At 32.3% G+C, this 22134-nt stretch overlaps 1 protein-coding gene across 2 annotated transcripts in view; it reads left to right on the plus strand.

Annotated features, from left to right (window-relative positions):
• Nucleotides 1-22134, plus strand: part of ROCK1 (Rho associated coiled-coil containing protein kinase 1) — a 124560-nt gene that overhangs the window by 88052 nt on the left and 14374 nt on the right. For both annotated transcript variants that reach the window (XM_051970361.1, XM_051970362.1), the window contains exons 19-27: nucleotides 619-779; nucleotides 6161-6345; nucleotides 9132-9201; nucleotides 12482-12576; nucleotides 15040-15205; nucleotides 16313-16406; nucleotides 16541-16629; nucleotides 17733-17921; nucleotides 19148-19307. In XM_051970361.1, coding sequence (XP_051826321.1) covers nucleotides 619-779; nucleotides 6161-6345; nucleotides 9132-9201; nucleotides 12482-12576; nucleotides 15040-15205; nucleotides 16313-16406; nucleotides 16541-16629; nucleotides 17733-17921; nucleotides 19148-19307 — 1209 coding nt within the window. The remainder of the gene's footprint in view (nucleotides 1-618; nucleotides 780-6160; nucleotides 6346-9131; nucleotides 9202-12481; nucleotides 12577-15039; nucleotides 15206-16312; nucleotides 16407-16540; nucleotides 16630-17732; nucleotides 17922-19147; nucleotides 19308-22134) is intronic.

Here is a 22134-nt window from a genome sequence, read left to right on the forward strand (position 1 = left end):
TAACCTGCTTTCTACCTTTACATTTTGTTTACTTTTAATTTACTTTCCATCATTCACTCTGCAGTCCAGCAGTCTACTTGCTGTTCCTTGCATATAATATTTTGATTATCTTAAAAATTCATAACTTTTCACTGATGTAATCTCCATACCTGAAACGTTTATCCTCCTGACTTATGCTTACAATATGGAAAATTAAGTTTGCTATGAGAAAGGACATTTAATATTAAACATTCATTGATTATCTGTTTTGTAAGGCAACATGGAAAATACAGAGATTATTAATTCTTGCTTATCCTTCTTTTTCATCTGCTACTTATTTCTAACATTCCTCTTCTTTTGGCTTAGAATGAAGACCTTTTCCAATATGTGTTATAGGCTTGTTTTTTGCCTCCTGGATAAATGACAGATAACTTTTGGGACAGTTTGTCTGGAATAATGTACTAGATTTTTTTTTATACTTCACATAATGATTTACTTATAAAAACACTCAACTAGACAAAACTTGTTAATGATATTTTATATTGTCACAGGTGTTCGAAACACTTTGTATATAATGCTGATTGAGCCATTTTGAATAAGGAATAACAAAATTGTCTCTTGTATTCCATTATTTTGTAGAAATGGAAAAGAAACTGAAGGAAGAGAGAGCAGCACGAGAGAAAGCTGAAAATAGAGTTGTTCACATTGAAAAGCAGTGTTCTATGCTAGATGTTGACTTGAAACAGTCTCAACAGAAACTGGAACATTTAGCAGAACATAAAGAAAGGATGGAAGATGAAGTAAGAAACAAAAAGGATACTTTTGTCTCTGCTTTCAGTTTAAAAGAAAAACAACTATGTTAAAGAAAGTTTGTGAATGAAGAAAACAACTTTATCTTATGAATAGCATAGACGATTAAGGAGATAACTTGATATTATTATGCTTAATGTTTATCAATGAATGAGAAAGGATTTATTAAGTGCTTTCTATGTTTCAAAGACTGCTGGAGTAGTAAATATAAAAGACAGTCTTTTCTATCAAGAAATCAATATTCTAATTAGGGAGAGACAACATATATAGGAGGGTTCAACTGCTAGACAAAGGCCAATGCCCCATGTCCCTGTATATGGATCGTTTAATAAGATAGCAATGTGTGGAGGATCAGAAGGCATAGTCAATCATATGATAAGGCCCAGTGGTTTTCCATATTACTGAAAGGATTTTAGTGGGTTATTCTCTGCTCATAAAAGCAGTGTGAATGGCTATATCTGCCCCCTGAGAATGGGAAAGCTAACAGTCCAGTCCATAATTTTTGGAATGGATGAAGTAGGGAAAGAGCCCAAGAGTTAAGTGGGGGGAAAAACTCTGGATTCTTTGTAGGGGTGTAGGTGGTATGGAGGAAGGGACTTAGGCGAAACAGCAGTAGCCAATCTGGAGTGGGAAAGAGAAAGGGAGGAAGAAGCAGAAAAGTTGGGATATAGTACTCCCAAGAACATTTTGTTCTGCTGGGCCTTGTAGTGCCTGGTGAGATCAAAGTAGTTGGCATTCTGGGATAAGAAAGGAAAAGGACCTGTGGCACCTGATGTTTGTTATCAGTAAGTACTTTGATGGGGAAAATCTATGCTTTTTTTGGTTTGAGTATTTTACAAAATTTGGCATCACTAAATACTATAAACTGTCCATTCTCTTTAGCACTATAAACATAAAACAAAAGCATCCCTTAACTACCCCATGGTGGACTTGGAGTTGCAATGTAACAGAAATTCAGCTTCACTTTAGAGGAATTTACTGTCTGATAAAATAATCTTTGCTTATAAGATATGCTGTACACTGAAGTGTTTAAAACGTAATATTTAAACACTGATAATTTTTAGCTAACTAAAGATGTAACCTAGAGTATGTGGATTGGTTTAATTTAGACTTATAACACTTTATTTTGAAGCTAATATATGTTGGATAAGTGACAGAATCACAAACTCAGAATTGGAAGGGATTTCAGAGGAAATCAAGTCCAACCTATACATGAAAAAGAATGTCCTTTACAATCCCATTATAGCTTTAGGAAAAAAACCTTCATTACTCCTTTTTTTTTTTTAAACAGCTTGAGCAATATTTATGCTGTTGCTGAAAGACTTTGTCACACTTTTCTGTTTATTATCTGCCCTTCTTTGAGTCAGGAATCAATCATCCATCAAACTTAGGCAGTTACTATGTTCTAGGCACTGTCCTAAGATCTAAGAAGAAAAAGGAAATAAAAATCAGTCTCTGGCTTTAAGGAGCTTATATTATTAAGGAGAAATAATAGGATACATACAATGTAAATGGAAAAAACATTGCAGCTGAGGGACTGATGGACTCCCATAAGAGGCAGTGCCTAACCTGAAGTTTAAAGGAAGGCCATCTCTTAAAAAAAGAGAGGGGGGGAAAAAAGCAGAGGCTAGGATCATCAACAGTGAGAATTAAAAAGTGGATTAAGTATGGCTAGAGTACATGAAGGAAGATATTATGTAAAAAAAATTGGAAAGATAGGCCAGGGTTCTGAAGAGCTCTAAGAGTATTAAAGGACCGCTGGAGTTTATCGAGTGGGGGTCAGCAGGATTAGTCCTATACTTTAGGAAAAATCATTTTGGTAGCTATTTAGAAAATTCATTAGAGGGGCAGCTAGGTGGCATAGTGGATTGAGTACCAGCCCTGAAATTAGGAGGACTTGAATTAAAATCTGATCTCAGACACTTAACACTGCCTAGCTGTGTGACCCTGGGCAAGTCACTTAACCCCAATTGCCTCAGCAGGGGGGGAAAAAAAAAGGAAGAAAAAGGAAAAAAAAATAGAGTGGGAGAGATTTATGTTATGTTAAATAAGTTTCCTAAAGCTTTGTACTGGGCCCTCTAATCTGTAAATATAATGTGTGTGTGTATTATTTTTCCCCCCTCCTTTTCTCTCTCACCTAATGATCTTACCAACTTCCCCAGGTTAATTGATCATCTCTGTGTACACTGATTCCTAGACCTGTTTATCTAGTCTTAGTCTCTATTCTAAGCTCAAATCCCACATTACCAACTGCCATTAGATGTATTTGCAGGTGATATTCCAGCACTATATCAAATTTAATGTGTCTAAAGCAAAACTCATTATTTTTCTTTGCACTCTTTCAAACTTCCCATTTAACTGCTATGGGGCACCACTTCTGCTCATTCAGCTCACTTAGATTTTTCACTCTATATATCCATTCATTTGTCAATTTTTTTTTTTTTTGCAGAATCTCATATAAATGTCCTTCTCTCCCCTTGTAGAGCTACTACCCTAATTTGAACTCTTTATCACCTCTCACCTGAAATATTAATAGCAGTAACTTTGTACATTAATTAATTTTCATGTCTCAAAACATTTTACTACTTCAATAATGATTTATATGGGCATAAATAATATTCCAAGAAGAAATCTAAAAAGCATTGCTAAAGATGATCAGATCTTAGGAAAGGAACTCAAGATTTTAAGGATTTGGATGATGGTTTCCTCACTGCTGCTTATCAAATGCAGTGACTTCAGAAGAAAAAGGCACATTTGGAAATGAATAGCTTAAACTTTCTTAGAAGGGGATTCAGGTTTTTATTAATTTAAAATAAAAAAGCAAAGGATTTTTATTTAAGTCTAGTTGTTGTTTTGACATCAAGGAGGTGATGCCATGACATACAAGTGAATTGAATTTAAGTGAAGGAGAGCAGTATAAAGTTAACAGCCTCACTTTCTCCTCCAGAGCCATCTGGGTCCAGTGGCGCGATATAGATCAGAACAACTAGAGATGGCTCTGGATGCCAGACCTTGGCCTTTTAAAGCTAAATTTTTTAACAGGTCCCAGCACATAAATATGGCTTCTGTGCAGGGATGACTTGCAGATTTTTAGTGTCCCATATTTACAGACAGAAAATAGCTAACAAAGCGATAGAACTATATTTGCCTCGAATTTTGAAAATCTAATCAAAAAGGTGTTCAAATAAAAAGAAGGGGGAGGGAAAAAACTGCTCACATATATACATAAGCCTGTATATAATAGATTGTACATAATGGGGTAAGAAAAATAATTTTTTAAAATACACTACCTAAAAATCTGTAAGAGGGAAATCTTTGAATCAAATCAACAATAAATCAGTGACATAGAATAGCTATATCTGAAGGATAGATGGTAGCCTAATGAATTGGTGATGTTAATTAAGATAAAAGATTTAACTGGAGAGTTGGGATAATGAGACCTATGATTGAAATACGGTCTCAAATAGAAAAATTAAATAGTTAAAAAGGTTGGTTGTAAATAAATTCAGGAACAAGGCAGAGGAAGATTGGGGAACAGCATGATATAAAACATTTGGATCAAAGTAAATGGAGGCGAAAACAGTATTGTCATTGATATTATACTATAGATACCTGTACAGAAAGAGTTAATAAATAGATTCAGAAAACGGGTCACAATATTGGCTTAGAGGCAATGTTGAAAACTTTTAATGTCTGGACAACTACTGAATCTTTATGCTTAAAAAAAAAAAAAAAAAAACAGCAGATAAGAATTTCTTGTCTCAAATGATGAAGAGGGATAGGGGTTAATTTTCATTCCTTAAAAGGTAGAGCACAAAATTAGAAGAATTTCTCTTCTGTACCTAATTCTTATCAACAAAGGAAAACTAAATGCTGAGAACATGATTGTAATAAAATTCAGAAAGGACTGTGATTGATGAGGAAAGTCAAGGATACTATAAAAAGGTCAGGCTCCAAAGGGGCTTACCGGGAATTGAAACCCAAAGTAAATAAGAAGATAGAGGAATTAGAGGATCTGAGGAGTGTTTCTCACACACTCAAGAACTTGGTAGGTATTTTGAGACATGATTTGAAAACTCGGTGGATTAAAATGAGAGAACTTTAGATTATAACTTGGTAAGCATCATGAAGAAATTTTGAGTTTTTACTCCTCTCTGATCAGCAAAAAGAATTAGCTTAAATATCTGTAATTTTTAAACCATTTTCTTCTTTGATCCTGAACACGTCTGTTAACTTTAGATTTAAACTGTCTAAATGAATGTTTAGACTATTTGATCATGTTAATATGTGGGAACCCATCACTTGGAATATTCATGCCCCTGACTTCTAGGTTTCTCTTCTGTAGACTGACAAACAATGTTGTGCAGTTCTTGCTGTCATCAGGCAAGTTTTCTTTATTCCCTTAAAGTGTAGAATGGGTTAACTAAGAAGATGGTATTTGGAGAAATTTGACTCCATCTTCCCATTGGGAAGCTGTTCTTTTACTAAATCTCTAGCTTTTCCCAATAATTATTCATTCTGCTTGACATTAGAATTTTGGTCCATGGTGAGACTGGGTGAAGCTTGAACTCTGAACCCTCCCTGGAAGAGAGATTTCTGCTTGGAGAGTGTATCAGGAAAGCCCCTTTACCCTACTAACTTGGGGGAAGCTAGGCTTGGAAATCAAAGTGTTATAATGACCTGGTTTTAGAAAAATCAGAGTTCAAATTCTACCTTCAAAACTTACTGATTGTGTGAACACTTTGAGGCTCAGTTTTTCTTCATTATAAAGTGGGGATTGAAATAATACCATGTAACCTATACAAATAATTTCTAATACCTAGATAACAGGGTTTTGAGACTCAAATGAGACTCAAATTCATATAATCTATATGAAGCATTTTTGATGTTTTGTTAATATTTTTAATGGTTAAAGTCAACAAGCCTAGGTGCTACAAGAACTGGTAGTTAGATTAAACTATTTTTAGTGATATTTTAAAAATTATGTCAAATGGAAGACACATTACAGAAAAAGAACATATAGCAGTTTTCAGAAAATTGTAAGAAAATAAGAGACTCAAAAATGTAGAGTAGTGGACTTGGTTTCACTTCCTTGCAAAATTCTAGAATGTATTTCTATACATAAAGAGATGGCAGAAGTTAGATTTTTGAACCTAAGTTTATTATTCCAAATTCAATGCTTTTTCCACTAATAGTTTGATTTTAAAGCTAGTATGACTTATCAAAAATAGTATCATTTAAGAGTGCTTTAGATACTCTCAAATAAGTTACAGAAACATAATAGGCATTACAATTTGTTGAATATATTTTCATATAAACACAAAGCCAATTGCAAAAGTATATAGGTTTCAAAGTACTTTTTCAATTATAGGTTAAGAATCTAACACTGCAGTTGGAGCAAGAATCAAATAAGCGGTTGCTGATACAGAATGAATTAAAAGCTCAAGCTTTTGAGAAGGATAATTTGAAAGGATTAGAAAAGCAAATGAAACAAGAAATCAATACATTATTGGAAGCAAAGAGGTTATTGGAATTTGAACTGGCCCAGCTTACAAGGTAAGTCTTGATAAAATGAACATTTTAAGTGCATTTTTCTTTTGTCATATGGATGTGCATGAGATCTTTTATGTATATTATATGCAAGATATTTCAGTGTTTGTATTGATTATCATCACAGAAACCATATGTTTAAAGTCCACATATTGTTCTGAATCACTTATTTCTATTAGTTCAAATTTTGTTCAAATACCTGTTCAAAACTTCACAATAATTTAAAAACAACAACCACCAACAACCATCATTGATTAAATTACTTTCACCTTAAAAGCTTATTGATTCATAAGATGGTATATTAACTATCTTTTTTCCTGCAAATAGTTTTTGTTTAAAAATTTTATTTTGTTGACTTAGTATCAATTGTATATTCCAAATAAGAAATAAAATTTTATATCAGACTTTTTCACATTTAACAGGTAGAATCGAGCAAAATCACAAATGAGGACTTGTAAAATACTTTAATTCTTTTTTTTTTTAATTTAATTTTATTTAATAATAACTTTATATTGACAGAATCCATGCCAGGGTAATTTTTTACAACATTATCCCTTGCACTCGCTTCTGTTTTGATTTTTCCCCTCCTTCCCTCCACCCCTCCCCAAGATGGCAAGCAGTCCTATATATGTTAGATATGTTGCAATATATCCTAGATACAATATATGTTTGTAGAACCGAACAGTTCTCTTGTTGCACAGGGAGAATTGGATTCAGAAGGTAAAAATAACTCGGGAAGAAAATCTAAAATGCAAATAGTTCATATTCGTTTCCCAGTGTTCTTTCTTTGGGTGTAGCTGTTTCTGTCTATCATTTATCCATTGAAACTCAGTTAGGTCTCTGTCAAAGAAATCCACTTCCATCAGAATACATCTTCATACAATATCGTCGAAATGTATAATGATCTCCTGGTTCTGCTCATTTCACTTAGCATCAGTTCATGTAGGTCTCTCCAAGCCTCTTTGTATTCATCCTGCTGGTCATTTCTTACAGAGCAATAATATTCCATAACATTCATATACCACAAAAATACTTTAATTCTATGATCCCTTTCAATTTTTCCTGAAGCTGATACTTGTGTTGTATTTTTTTTTTTCTTGTTTTGGAAATAAAGTTGTTAGTGTATATACAGTGATAGTTCTGCTAAATTTTATTTGCATGACTATATGTAGTTTTTTCCACCTTTTCTTATTTTTTTCTTTGTATATTATATTTTTATTCCATGGTTTGCTCACCTATTGTCCAGTTATTAAAACATAGTGTGCTCTTTTGGGGGAGTGTTTCGGAATATTTCAAATAGAGTAGCTATGAATATTTTTGTATATTTAACTTTTTCTCTCTTTTAGGATTGTTTTTGAGATGAAATCCTAGCATTCCAAGTGCTGAGTCAAGAGAGATGATTATTTTAGACTCTTTAACTATTTTTGCTGGATAGCTAAGTAGTATAAGTGGATAGAGAGTGAAGTCAAGAAGCCCTGAATTCAAATCTAGCTTGAGACACTTTATAGCTGTCACCAGAGCAAATCACTTAAACTCAGTTGCCTCATTTTCCTCATCTGTAAAATGTAGTAGAGAAGGAAACGACAAACCACTCCAGTATCTTTGTTTAAAAAAACCCCAAATGGGGTTACAGAGTTGGATACAGCTGAAATGGTTGAACAACAAACTGATTTTGCTATGTTATAGATATTTGAGTCAGTTTACAATTCTCCTCAAGGAGTATATTGGAATGCCTCTTCTCCCATTATCATCAACATCAAATTTAATTTTTGCTATTTTGCTTTTTTTCTTAGGGTATGTAAAGTAGTATCTAAAGTTATTTTGATTTGCAATTTTCTGATTATTAGGAAAAACTGATTTTCTCATTATGGAGTTATTAATGGTACTTTGTATTTTAAAGGGCTGTTGGCACCACAGAATCACTGATTTCCTCCATAATATTCTTGGTGACCTTACTCTTTTAACAAGCTCCAGGATTGAGCTAACCAGTGACTCTTTCTGTTTTCACTCCTCTTTTCTGAAAGCCAAGTCCTTTCAACATCTTGCTGGTCCTGCAGCTTGTAGGAAAATATCAAACTGTGATATTACTGGTTGTGCCTCTATATCGCTCTTAATTTCAGAAGTGGATATATTATTTATTTTCTGTTGTTAGAAAATTCTAAGGAATGACTAGGTAAAGAACCTGTAACATAAAATATACACATTCTTTTTCTCTTTGCTTGTTTCTCTGCTTTAGTGTCACTGTCTTTGTGTTTTTCATCAAGAGTCTGTTTTTCTCTAACTGCATATATATAGCTCTTTACCTCTATCTTCCTTTTGATCAATTTATCTTTATTAAGCTGTCTTTTTCTTTGTCATTGTCCTCTTTATTTCTCCCTCCTTCTCTCCTAGTCTGTCTCTCTTCCTTAATTGACTATAATAGGGGAGTTCAGGGTTGGTTTTTTTTCCCCCTAGTTTCCCAAAATGCTCAGTCAAGTTATTTTTATAATTAAGATTAATCTCCAATTGATATTGGGTTTTTTACTTTGTGGGTAGTAGGTCCTCACTAAGAAAAAAGTTGCTTGTCCCCAGCATTATGAAGTATTTTTTTTCCAGCTGTTAAATAGAACCAGTATCATAACTAATTGAATTGCTGAGTTATATGTTAGTAGCATGGAATGTATGTAAAATGTATCTTTTTAATAATCCAGTTATATAGTTTAAGTAGATTTAAATAGGTTCTATGATTATTTTTCTTAATCTCTTATAAGCAGATACATTTACTAACTCTTTTTCCCCCCTTTCATCTGAAGACAATATTGTGGAAACGAAGGACAGATGCGGGAACTACAGGATCAGCTTGAAGCTGAACAATATTTTTCAGTAAGTTATAGAAGCATTTGTTGATTTTTATATATGAAGTGTAAGAAAAAAAAAATCCCAAAATGTTGTAGTTAGGTATTTCTAACAAGGAAAAGACTCTGCTTGTCAACTGTTAAGAGACAGAGGACTTTTCCCTTGATTTCCAATCTAGATAATTGTTTTGAATAGAAAGAATTGATGATCTGATTATTAAAAACCACTCTTTGATATTTTTCAGCTCACAGTCTTTTGCACATGTTCTTTCCAGCACAGTTTTTTGTATTGATTTGTTTTATGGCAATGATTCATGTTGTTTTAAGATTGGTTTCACCCATTACAAAGTTGAGTGTACCAGAGGTACCTTTTAGTTTGGTTAAAAAAAAAAAAAAAAAAAAAAAAAAAAACTTATCTTGATTCCTCATTCTTTTATCATTTGATTTAATGTGGTTTGTTGATTTATTTCTTGTTCTCAGTATAAAACTGAAAAACATGCTGCTACCAGAGGAAAAAAGAGAAATTACTTGAGAATTGCTTGTGAAAGATTGAATTGAATCTTTTGTTTTCTTCCTTCTCCTAACTTTCTTTCCAAGAACTGTACTGATTATGTAAAATTGTCTATATAGTATTAAATTTTGTCTTGTGTATTGAATTTAAACCAACATGATTTGTTAGTTAAAAGATGAAAATCACATTGAAAGAGCTGCCAGATTCTTGAATATATTCTATATTGATTGCATAGCATTGAATCTATAATGTAGCCCTGTTTTTCTGCATTGCTAACAGAAAATGGATCAAATAAAATGTTACTGACTACTGAAAGCAGCCTTCCTTTTATGGATTAAATTTAAAATTTTAAAGAATCTGTGCTTTCCTGGAAGTTATCAGTTGCCACTTCTCTCCCTTATGCCCTGCATATTACAAAAACAAGTTTATATTCATAACAAAGCAGAAGGTCCAGTTGATAAAAATAATGCTATTTTAAAACCCTGGATATAAGTTTAAAAATATTTTCATATATTTTAAATTTAATATGAATAATAAATAATTTCCCATTTCAAGTTCTTTTCTATAGAATAGTGGCCTATATGAATTCTTTCATGTTTTATCTTTTTGAACTTATTAGTAATTTTAAGAGGACATTTTTTTCAAATCTGAGTTATAAATGTATCAGGAAGGCCAAGATTTGCCTTTTTTGGTAATTAAGGGGGAAAAAATTACCCTCAAAATACTGTTTAAATTCTTTAAAATAAGAATAAAATATATTAATATGGTGAGATCCAAGTGTCCCAAAGAGGAGGTTGGGGGAACTAGCCTAAATCAGAAAATGGACCAGTTCAAAGGTCTTATGCTACTGTGGGACCAGATTCACGAATAGCCCCCAGTATTTCCAGGCTTGGTAAGATAGAGAGACCTAGTTTTTATATATATTTACAAAAAAAAAAAAAAAGAAGAAGAAGAAGATAAAAACAAGTAATCCGCATGTATGGTAAGGAACTTCAGTGAACTCTTGCTTATAATGCTCAAAACCAGAGTATTATTTTTTATCCTCAGGTGGGTTTCCTTTGTGAAGGTCAGTATTTTTTTTTTAAATAACTTTTTATTGACAGAACCCATGCCAGGATAATTTTTTACAACATTATCCTTTGCACTCACTTCTGTTCCGATTTTTCCCCTTCCTCCCTCCACCCCCTCCCCCAGATGGCAAGCAGTCCTATACATGTTAAATATGTCACAGTATATCCTAGATACAATATATGTGTGCAGAACCGAACAGTTCTCTTGTTGCACAGGGAGAATTGGATTCAGAAGGTAGAAATAACCCCGGGAAGAAAAACAAAAATACAAACAGTTTACATTCATTTCCCAGTGTTCTTCCTTTGGGTGTAGCTGCTTCTGTCCATCATTGATCAGTTGAAACTGAGTTAGGTCTCTTTGTCAAAGAAATCCACTTCCATCAGAATACATCCTCATACAGTATCATTATTGAAGCATATAATGATCTCCTGGTTCTGCTCATTTCACTTAGCGTCAGTTCATGTAAGTCTCTCCAAACCTCTCTGTATTCATCCTGCTGGTCATTTCTTACAGAGTGAAGGTCAGTATTTCATGATTAAAAGCGAGATGAGATTAGGAGTTTCTCGTAATGACAGAGTGGAACATTTTAAGACATATAAACACAGTTTAAACTAGATCAAGCCATCTTCATTTTGACTTTATTTACATTGCCTTACATTTAAATTGCCTTTACATTAAGGCATATGCCTTACATATGCACAAATGCATAATTTGTGTTTTTGAAGAAATTTATTTTCTTTTCCTTATCTTTTAAAAAATGTCTTATTAACTCTCTTTTTGCCCAACTCAGTCATTTCCCATGCCACACTATTTTACTTCCTCTCCATCTATTTATTAGAAGTGTCACTAGTAATAAACAAATACTGCTAAGCAAACTATATTGACCATGTCTGGACATATATGTATCATTACACATCAATATATCACAACTTCTCTAATAAGAGAGAGGCAATATGTTTTAATTGCAGTCCCCCTGAAGTCCCATTTGATTAGCATTCTTAAATCTTTCAGTTTGTGTTCATTTATATTGTTGTAGTCATCGTGTAAACTACTTGCCTTATTCTGCTTAAGAACTAAGTTTTTTTCTTAGTGGTTCAGTGATCCAAGGCAATCCCAATAAACTTTGGATAGAAAACGCCATCTGCATTCAGAAAAAGATGGAAATTGAATGTAAATCAACACATGCGATGTTCACCTTTCTCTTTTTTTTTCCGTCATAGTTTTTCTCTTTTGTTCTGACTTTTCTCTCCTAACATGATTCATAAACAAATGTATATTTAAAAAGTTAATATATGTTTTAAAAAAAAAAAGTTGTGTTTTTTGGTAAGTAATTCTTTCTTAGAGAAGTTGTTATCTTGACAGCATGAGTATTTTTTTTGGCAAGCATCACTGCCCAAGACAATGTGTTAACTTTTGTCTTCCCTACTTTTATTTCAGTAAAGAAGTATATAAAACTTAAAGGACAATAAATCCCAAAGTTGGGTAGTATTAGAACCAGTCAAAGAATTCTTTTGAAATTAAACTTTTTAGGATTTATTTGCTGTTGAGAAATAAAATATGTGATAAAATAGATTTGAATAAGAACATGGAAACTGTTTTACAAACATATTAATAGATATGTTTAAAAATTGTACTTGTTAAGTTCAAATAATTCAAATCAGTTCGGTTATTCTCTTTTCACCGGTTATATAAAAACCACTTATTTCTCTTTGGACTTGTTTTGCAGACACTTTATAAAACTCAGGTAAAGGAACTTAAAGAGGACATTGAAGAAAAAAATCGAGAAAATCTAAAGAAAATACAAGAACTTCAAAATGAAAAGTATGTCTATTTTACTTTAGCACAGAAATCACTGTAAAGTGATCTTAAGTTTTACTTTGAAATTATTCACCAAAATTGATGAACTTATCTCAGTCTCTGCAGTCCTATGCAATGTTTTTTATTTCTGGCCTAGAAAAGCCTGTTACACAGGCTTGAATAGAAGATTTTTACCTTCTTTGAGGAAAGTATTTGACAAGCAAGTTAATAGTATAATAAAAATATTACAAAGAGAAAATGTTAAACATCTTAAGACTACATTTTATTAATTTTGCTTCAATATTTAATTAAGTAAACATTGGCACTGTGCTGAGCCCAAGAAACATAAAAACATGTGAAATTGTCTTTCACTTCAACTTGTGCACAGAAGTATGTAATATAGTTTGAGGGAAGACAGAACTAACTTCTGGAGAGAGCTTTAGGAAAAGGGGGAAGCGGGGAAAGAACCAGAGAAGGTTTTGAAAGATAGTGGTGCTTAAAACTGAGTCTTAAAGTAAAATCAAGATTCTTAAAGACAGAAAAGATTTGATTGCATTCTAGGCATAGGAGACAGTGTAATAACTGTATGGTGAGTTTGGTGAAAATCCTGTAGTTCCATTTGACTGAAACACAGCATATGTGAAAGTAGTAATATGATTTAAAAGCAAAAAGGTAGGTTGAAAGCTAATTATTAAGAGCTTTAAATTTCAGGTGAGAAGTTTGTATTTTATCCTTGAGGCATTAGGTAGCTACTGAATTTATGTGGTTACTTAAAATCAGAATTTTTGAGCTGAAGCTCTTGAAGGAAATATGTTACTCATTTTGTAGAGGAAGAAACTTTAGCCTGCAGAAGCTTTAAATGATTTGTTAAATGATTAAATGAGTTGATTTTTTGGAGGTAGTATGATGTAATAGAAAAACATTGGAACAATTTTAGATTATTAATAGAAGAAATCAAAGGGGGCAATTGTTCTAGTGTAATATCTCTTTGAGATTAAAATCTCAATATTAATAGACTGTAGTTTAGTGGGATGGTAGATTTAAATGACAGAAGATTCTGGAAGGTAATATAAAATATAAGCTCACAAATAATAGATCTGGAAAAGGAGAGATATATGGTAGCAATTTTCAGACATCAAATGTTGTCATGTAAAGAGAGATTTATTTGGTACTTCTCCAAAGGACAGAATTAAGACCAAATTATGAAAACTATTTGGAGGCATAATTCTGTTGGATCATAATGAAGAATTTTAAAAATAGTCAAAATTGTATTTTAACATCCCAAATAACTTATTTTGTGAAGTAATGAGTTTCCCATCACTTGAAGTGTTCCTGCAACAACTGGATAACCACTTCTTCAGAAAATTGAGAAGAAATTATTTGATTTAGCAAGAAATTGAATTGTATGCCTCCTGAGGACTTTCACATTTTTAGGATTCTTTGAATCATTCCTTTTAAAGAAATAAATGTGTCAATTGTAGCAATTTGAGACATAAAGTGAATCATTGAGCTACAGTTGTAAGGGGCGTAAGGGCCATCCATTCCAGTCACTTCATTTTATAAATGAGGCCCATGGGGGGGAAAGTGACTTTTCTAAAGTCATTCAAGTCTTAAGCGTCATAGGCAGGATGTGGACCAGTTTAACTTAAAGGCAGTTTTTCTGCTGTAGTATGTGTGCTCATGACAAGCTTATCAAAATGTTTGATTCTCAAGTGAGGCAGTGTTGCATAGTAAAAAGCTGGCCTTATTATCGAAAAGATATGGTTTAGGTTACACCTGATAAAGTAGGTTGCATGACCCTTAGTAAATCATTTAAACTTTGAGTGACTCAAGCAAATCTCTAAGCCTAACTTTGCAGAGCATGAAATCACAGACAGAATTAAAAATGTTTGTTACACTCAGTAGTTGCCAGTTCACTATTGACTACCATAAATTTTAACCTAATAATGTTCAACTGATTAAGTTGAACTACCATGATTAACATGGTAGCTGAAAGTTTTATGAAAGGATTCTACATACATTAGATTCTGAGTCCTAGGCAAAAGTTCACATCCTCTGGTGCCTAAATTATGATTAACTAATATTTAGACGCCCTCTCTCCCCTGTTCCCATTCCTAGAATTTAGGTTTTTAATCTTTTTATTAGAGGTAAATGAAATAGATGTTTTGACACAGAGCTTTATTGTGAGCTAAAGTTAATTTTTTTTTCAATATAAAATACTTTAATGTTACTTTACTTTGTCCACTTTGTTAAACATTTGACTTTATTTTCTAGTTTTTCAAAGAACCAGAGAAATACATGGAGACACAAACTCCATTATCTTTATTGAGAGTTCATGATGGATTGTATAAGAAATTGTAATTCCTGTGATCTTTTAATGGCAATTTAAAGGCACACGCACAAGTAATCCAGTTGAAAGGATAACTGTTTATTTTCTTTGCCTGAAAATATCCATTTTTAAGGAAATCTCTTACTACTCTATTGTAGAGAAACACTTACTGCTCAGTTAGACCTGGTAGAAACAAAAGCTGAATCAGAGCAGTTGGCTCGACGTCTCCTGGAAGAACAATATTTTGAATTGACTCAAGAGTGTAAAAAAGCAGCTTCACGAAATAAACAAGAAATTACAGATAAAGATCACACTGTCAGTCGGGTAAGGTGACATTACTAAAATGAATTTAAATCTCACTAGATGTTATATCTTAAAAGTATTGACATGTTCCTGAGTCTATGATTTTGCTGTCATAATCAAAGATCAATAGCTTAGAAAATTCAAAACAGACAGTACTCTAAAATGTATCTCATATTATGTTTTCTTTGGGGCATCATGTTTTCCTCATTTTGTTTAGGCAGATAATAAAATTCACTTTTATTTTCCATGCATACATCTACTATCATAAAATGTGGTGCTGATTCGGTACCAGGTAGAAATAAATCATGTTGAAATTGAACCTATATTCCAAATAATCCAGAAGCCCACATATAGATAAATAAATTGTGTCTCTTTTTCAAAACCACATATATGCATTTCATCTAAAGTTTATGTTATAATCAGATATGGTCTGGTTTAAATATTGGAATCATAAAATTTTAAACATGTAAAAAACAGTTTTAGTATAGTTAATTATGTGACATTAAACAAGTCATTCCATACTTGTAGGCCTCAGTTTTCTCGTATGTACAACGACGAAGTAGGACTACAAGATGTCTGAAGTGCTTCCTGACTTTGAAGCTTCTACATCATAAATTAGTCCAAGCCTGTTATTTGACAAGTGAAGTTTGGGCCCCAAAAGATTCTCAATTTACTGGAATACCACAGCTTTTTGGTGTAGCTATAAAGCTAAAATTCCAAGTATCCTGACTCTTAAATGTGAGGACTTTTCTGTCACCTTCTCCTCTGTCCTTCATTCTTGTGAGCATCCAGGATGAAGCATACCAGTGGGTTAGATAGAGCAAAATTTGATTTATTTGGCACCTTCTTAAATTGGGAAATACCTATGCAACAACTACTGAAAAAATAAGAGTGATTTAAGAATTCTTCACTTGGGAACATATCTGTAAAGATATTTTTATTTTGGTGAAGAAAGGGAATGAACAGAACCTGAATTGATTAACATAATAAAATAATATATTTTAAGTCAAAATTCACATGTTCCCTACATGTACATGCTAATCTGCATTTATAGGAAGAAGTGAAAATTAATTTTAAAAATCATTACTGAAAGTCATTTTTAGGTTTTGATTTTTTTGTCTTATTTAGCTGGAAGAAATAAACAGTACATTAACCAAAGATATTGAATTATTAAGAAAGGAAAATGAAGAGTTTACTGAAAAAATGAGGAAGGAACAAGAAGGTATGTGGATTTTAATAATGAAGACATGTTACTAAGTATATAATAGACTATTGAATTTAAAATCATATGCTATTTAACAAGTTTGTTATGAAAAACATTTATTTTTACAAAAAAAATCTTATTTCATTAAACAGATTACAAATTGAAGAAAGAAGAAGAGATCAATAACCTAAAAGCTTCTTTTGAAAAGAATATTAATACTGAAAGAACTCTAAAAACACAGGTAGGTTTTTTCAAATTATTTTACAATTGTCAGCTTCTATTTAGGTATTGCTAATTTATTTAACACTATACAAAATAAATCATGATCTGCCTTTGAGGACCTTGCATGTAATAACAACATTTAATAACGTTAAAATAATAGTATTATTTATTTTTTTCAATAGAATGAATGGGCATGTAATAATTCATACTTATGTTAAAATAAAGAAAATTTTTCAGTGATATACTAAGAAAAGAAAAATAGCTTAGCTTATATGAAATAGAACTCTATTCCAATTTACGTAGAAAACCTAAAACTGAAAGTGGGATAGAATGGATAGGAGCCTGGCTGAGGAGGTGAACAGTTTGACTGAAGCTAGTGGAGTGAATATAGATATATGATAAGAATTATAGATACAAGAGTGAAAATGAGAAAGGGGTAATAATGCCTTGAAACTGAGTCATGTAAGGCCGGAATTTCCTCATTCTATTTGAAGGACTGTGTTAGAGCCTGTTTAAAGCATAAGGTGTTAGGAGGAGAAATTGTCATGTATGGGTATTTTTATATAAATACAAATTTCTAATTCTTACTCTGGCAAAGAGATTAAAATGTATAATAAGGCAGCCTTAATTTCCTGTGCTCTACTGTAGGGGTCCTCAAACTACAGCCCTCGAGCCAGATGTGGCAGCTAAGTGATTATCCCCCTCACTCAGGGCTATGAAGTTTCTTTATTTAAAGGCCCACAAAACAGAGTTTTTGTTTTTACTGTAGTCCGCCCCTCCAACAGTCTGAGGGACAGAACTGGCCCCCTATTTAAAAAGTTTGAGGACCCCTACTACTGCGTAATTCTTATACTCTGTTACATATTATAAGAATGGAATAAAACACCATATTATCTCATCATGCATTGATCTTTTGATAGATTGTATTTTCCTTGAACTGCTTCATTTTTCTTTGTTTTATCATTACTGGCCACATAGTAGGTGCTTGATAAATTCTTATTGATTTATTGATAAACCTGTTTAGTATCTTTCATTTTATGATACTGGATAAGTTTTTCTCTTTAAAAATGTTCTAATTGCTTATGGAAAACTATTATGTCCTTTTTTATGTATGCTTTATAGGCTGTTAACAAGTTAGCTGAAATAATGAATCGTAAAGATTTTAAAATTGATAGAAAGAAGGCTAATACACAGGATTTAAGAAAGAAGGAAAAGGAAAACAGGAAGTTACAACTGGAACTCAATCAAGAAAGAGAGAAATTCAATCAAATGGTAGTGAAACACCAGAAAGAACTCAATGAAATGCAAGCGGTAAAGATGTATTTGTGTTGGATTTTTTTTTTTTTCACTTCTTAAAACTTTACATTACTGTCCCTATTTGTATACTTATCGTGTCTTCCTAAGTTATATAGATTGACTTGTATTTTTCTGTCTACAAATTGATGATTTGATTGATGATCATACTGTTGACACAAGAGCAGGAACCTCTCCTGCTTCTCAGCTCTTCTTTTAAGCAAAAGATTCCAACAAGTATTGTGTGACTGACAAAAAGAACTAAAGGAATACCCTAGACAGAAACTGAGGAAGGCAGGACTCAGTTGTTACTATGTCTGGAATATAACTTGACCTTTGTTAGAAAAGGTTTTTTGGTTTTTTAAATTTTGAGATTTTAAATTTTAAGATAGTTTAGTTTGGGAGAGCTAGGTGGCACAATGGATAGAGCACTGGGCTTAGAGTAAGAAGATCTGGTTCAAATCTGGCCTTAGACACTACCTGTGTCAATCTTGTTTGCCTCAGTTTTCTCATTTGTAAAGAGAGCTGGAAGAAGGAAATGGTAAACCATATCTCTGCCAAGAAAACTCCAAATGGGATCATGAAGAATCTAACATCATTGAAAGAACCAAACAGCAGCAAATAATATGAGAGTTTCCTTACTCTCACTAAATAACTATGAATTAATTATAATATAAAATTGCTAGTATGAAATTCTCTTTTTCCTTTGAAGGTTTTTGTTCAATTTAAGCTATTTGGTTTGAGGCAGAACATGAAGTTCTTTCTTTAACTTTAAATACTTTCTTTACTTTATTTTAAAGCATAAGAGCTAAAGGAAGAAATAATAAATTTTATTATTTGATGAAAATATGTCACTGGGAGAATCCACTTTACCAAGAGAATAAGATAATCAAGAACGTGGGACTAGATGATCTCTAAGATCCCAAGACCCTTAAAAATGTTCTTATCATTGATTTTCTAGTGTTTTATAGTTTACAAAATGCTTGTCTATTCATTATCTCATTTGATTCTCACAATAAATTATTGTGAGGATAGTTATTTTTTTTGTTTTTCAGATAAGGAAATTGAAATTCTGACTTATCAAGGTTATAACTTCTTGCATATTTGTAATACATATTTTTAGTTTTTCTCTGTAATCCTAATTTTTAATTACTTTTTTGGATTTCAGAGTTTATAATTGAGTATAATTGAATCTTGAAAATTAAGTTTAATAATCTTTGTATTTTTAAAAATTAAATGAACAGCAATTGGTTGAAGAGTGCACACACAGGAATGAACTTCAGATGCAGCTGGCTAGCAAAGAGAGTGACATAGAGCAGTTGCGTGCGAAACTTTTGGACCTTTCAGATTCGACCAGTGTTACTAGTTTTCCTAGTGCCGATGAAACTGATGGAAACCTTCCAGGTAAGATGGTTCTATTATATTTACCTTGACTACCGTTGATTTTGTGGAAATTGGCATTTTTCTCTTATTTCATTTTCTACTTTTTGTATTCTATTTTGTCCATGAAATTAAAGAACATATTTATTTCTCTTGACAAAAGCCTCTTGATAGTTTCATAGTTGTTTTATATTGACTTAAATACACAGAATAAATAATATGTTAGAGTAATAAAAATAGTTCTAGGGTGGCCTTGTTACTGTTTGACTCAATTGCTAAGGAAATTTGTAACAGTGATGGTGAATAGTCCTAATCTTAAGAAGAAATTCAAAATCAGTGATGTATCTCAGTACACTTCATATAAATTTGTAACTGCTTTCAAGAAGAACAGCTCTTCACAATTAGCTTGTTCCTGTGCTAGGAGTAAGGATTATGAAGATTACTGATTAGTAGAATAGGCTAGTATGGAAGTTTAACTCATCCATTGAGGTATGTGAACCATCTTTGTAATAAATTGGACATAGTATAATGTGAGTTGTTTATTAGTATTGAATTATAATTTTATATTTTAAACATATATTCATTTACCAAGACCATATTTGAAGCCTTTTAAGCATAGCAAAATTTGCCAGGATGCACCACTGGGTTAGCCTTCAGAAATCCTGGATCACATCTTCATTAAAATGAGGCATTCTGCTCTTTTTTTTTTTTTTTTTTTTGCTCTTAAGTTTTCTTTTCTTCTGGATAACTATCCCCGAATCTCATAAGCCATAGCATGATCTCAAGATCGTTTACCTTATTGGTTGTCTTGTTCTGGGTATCCTTTAGTGTGTCGGTGTCATTGCTGAAATATGGTAACCAGAACTGAAACTAATACTTTAGATGTGTAGAGTACAATAAGACTTAGGTCTGAACTCCAAGCCTTTTTAATTCAGTATAAGATTTTGTTTTCTTGGTTGCTGTATCACATAGGAACTTCCCTTCCAGACAAGGTGCTATTTAGCGATTCCTTCCACAATTCATACTTTATTTTAATTTTATTTTTGGAACTTATATGTAAGTAAGACTTGTAAATTTTAATCTTATTTTAGAGTCAGTTTATTGTTCATGCTTGTTGAGATTTTTGTTTTTGAACACTAACCTTGTCATCCAGCTTTTCCTCTCAATTTATGTCATCTGATAATTTGCTACTCGTATTTTCTGTGCCTTTATCAATCATTGATAAAAATGTTAAATTGTACTAGCCCAGAACAGGTCACTGAAGATCTCCTTCCAAATTGGGATTAAGTTATTAACAACTACTCTAACAACCAAAACTCAGCCAGTTCTGAATCTAAGAGTACTATCCAGCCTTTTAATAAAGGATAGCATATAAGAGTATGAAATGCCTTGCTGATATCTAGGTAGACAGTGTCTACTGATCTTCTAATTTAGTAACCATGACCAAAAAAAGGAAATGTCATTAGCCCATTTATAACTACAAATATTTATAAATATAAATAAATAAAATAATAAATATAAATAAATAAATTTTATAACTATAAATTAGTCATTAGTGAAAAGCTCTTTGTGACAACTATCCTTTATTTTAGAATCTCGATTTGAACCAAAACAAACAGGGTATAGTTAGAAGACTCTTTTCTCTTTCTTTCTTTGAAAATTAGAATAATTTTTTTTCTACTACACTTCCATGATTTTTCCAGTTTCTATGGTCCTCAAGAATTTTCATCAAATTTGTGTTCAAAATTGTTTGAAGACTACTGGGAGTAGCTTTATAGTCATATACTTCAATTTCTTCAGTATCCTAAGATCTAGTTCATCTGGACAGGTTATTTGAACTTGTCAAGGGTAGTGAGACAAATGAAAAGCCCAAGAAAACAGTTTCTGGGTAATAATCATTTTATTAATTAGCTAGCAAATAACAAATGATGATCTGTCTGTAATGATGGTCTGTCAGTAATCAAAATCATGAGGATCACTGAATGCTTTAATACTCTTGGAAAAGGAGTTGCCCCTGACAGGTGAAAATCAACTCTGATTGGTAAATAGTTAATGAGAGGATAGATATATTAATGAGAAGGTAGGTTTAGTCTTCAGCTTCTCATGCCAAGAATATAATTGGATCCTGAATCACAGCTGCCCCCAGCAGTCTAACAAAGGACTCTATCTCCACTCTAGTTTTCTCCTTCATAAGTTGAATTCCAAATTCCAAATTCCAACGGAGGGCTTACTTCCCAAGGATATGGGCTTATTTACTAAAGGTAGGAATTTATCTAGATTAGATTCTTGTTTATATATAAACAGAAATAAGGTTTTCTGATTGGGTGGGATACCAACCAAAATCAGAGAAATTATACTCGGAGGATTTGGGTAATCTCATCTATCAGCACTGTCTTTCAAAGATTGACTGATTGGCCTATAGGGGCTAGTCCTTGAATGAAGAAATAAAGAAGAGATGAGAACCCTTAATCTCTATTTAATAGTTGGTTATTGATATAATAGAAAAATATTAATTTCTCTCAGCAGTTAGGTGTTGTCACACACTTTATATATATCTTGAGTATCTGTTGTTTTTGTTCTTTTCTGGTCCAGAGACTTTCTGGAAGAGCTAGTCTTTAGGTTTGACTTTAAAAAATGATTAGGAGAAAACCTGTTGGTGAAACTGTGAACTGGTCCACCTGTTCCAGGAAACAATTTGGAACTAGACTCTAAAAGCTCTTAAACTTTTAATATATACCCTTTGACCTAGTGATGCCACTAATAAGTCTACAAGTCTAGACCCTTAAGAGATCAAAAGGAAAAGGAACTATAAGTACAAACATAATTATGGAATTTTTTTTTTTTGTAGTGG

This window comes from Antechinus flavipes, chromosome 1 (assembly GCF_016432865.1).
Source record: "Antechinus flavipes isolate AdamAnt ecotype Samford, QLD, Australia chromosome 1, AdamAnt_v2, whole genome shotgun sequence".
Lineage (NCBI taxonomy): Eukaryota > Metazoa > Chordata > Mammalia > Dasyuromorphia > Dasyuridae > Antechinus > Antechinus flavipes.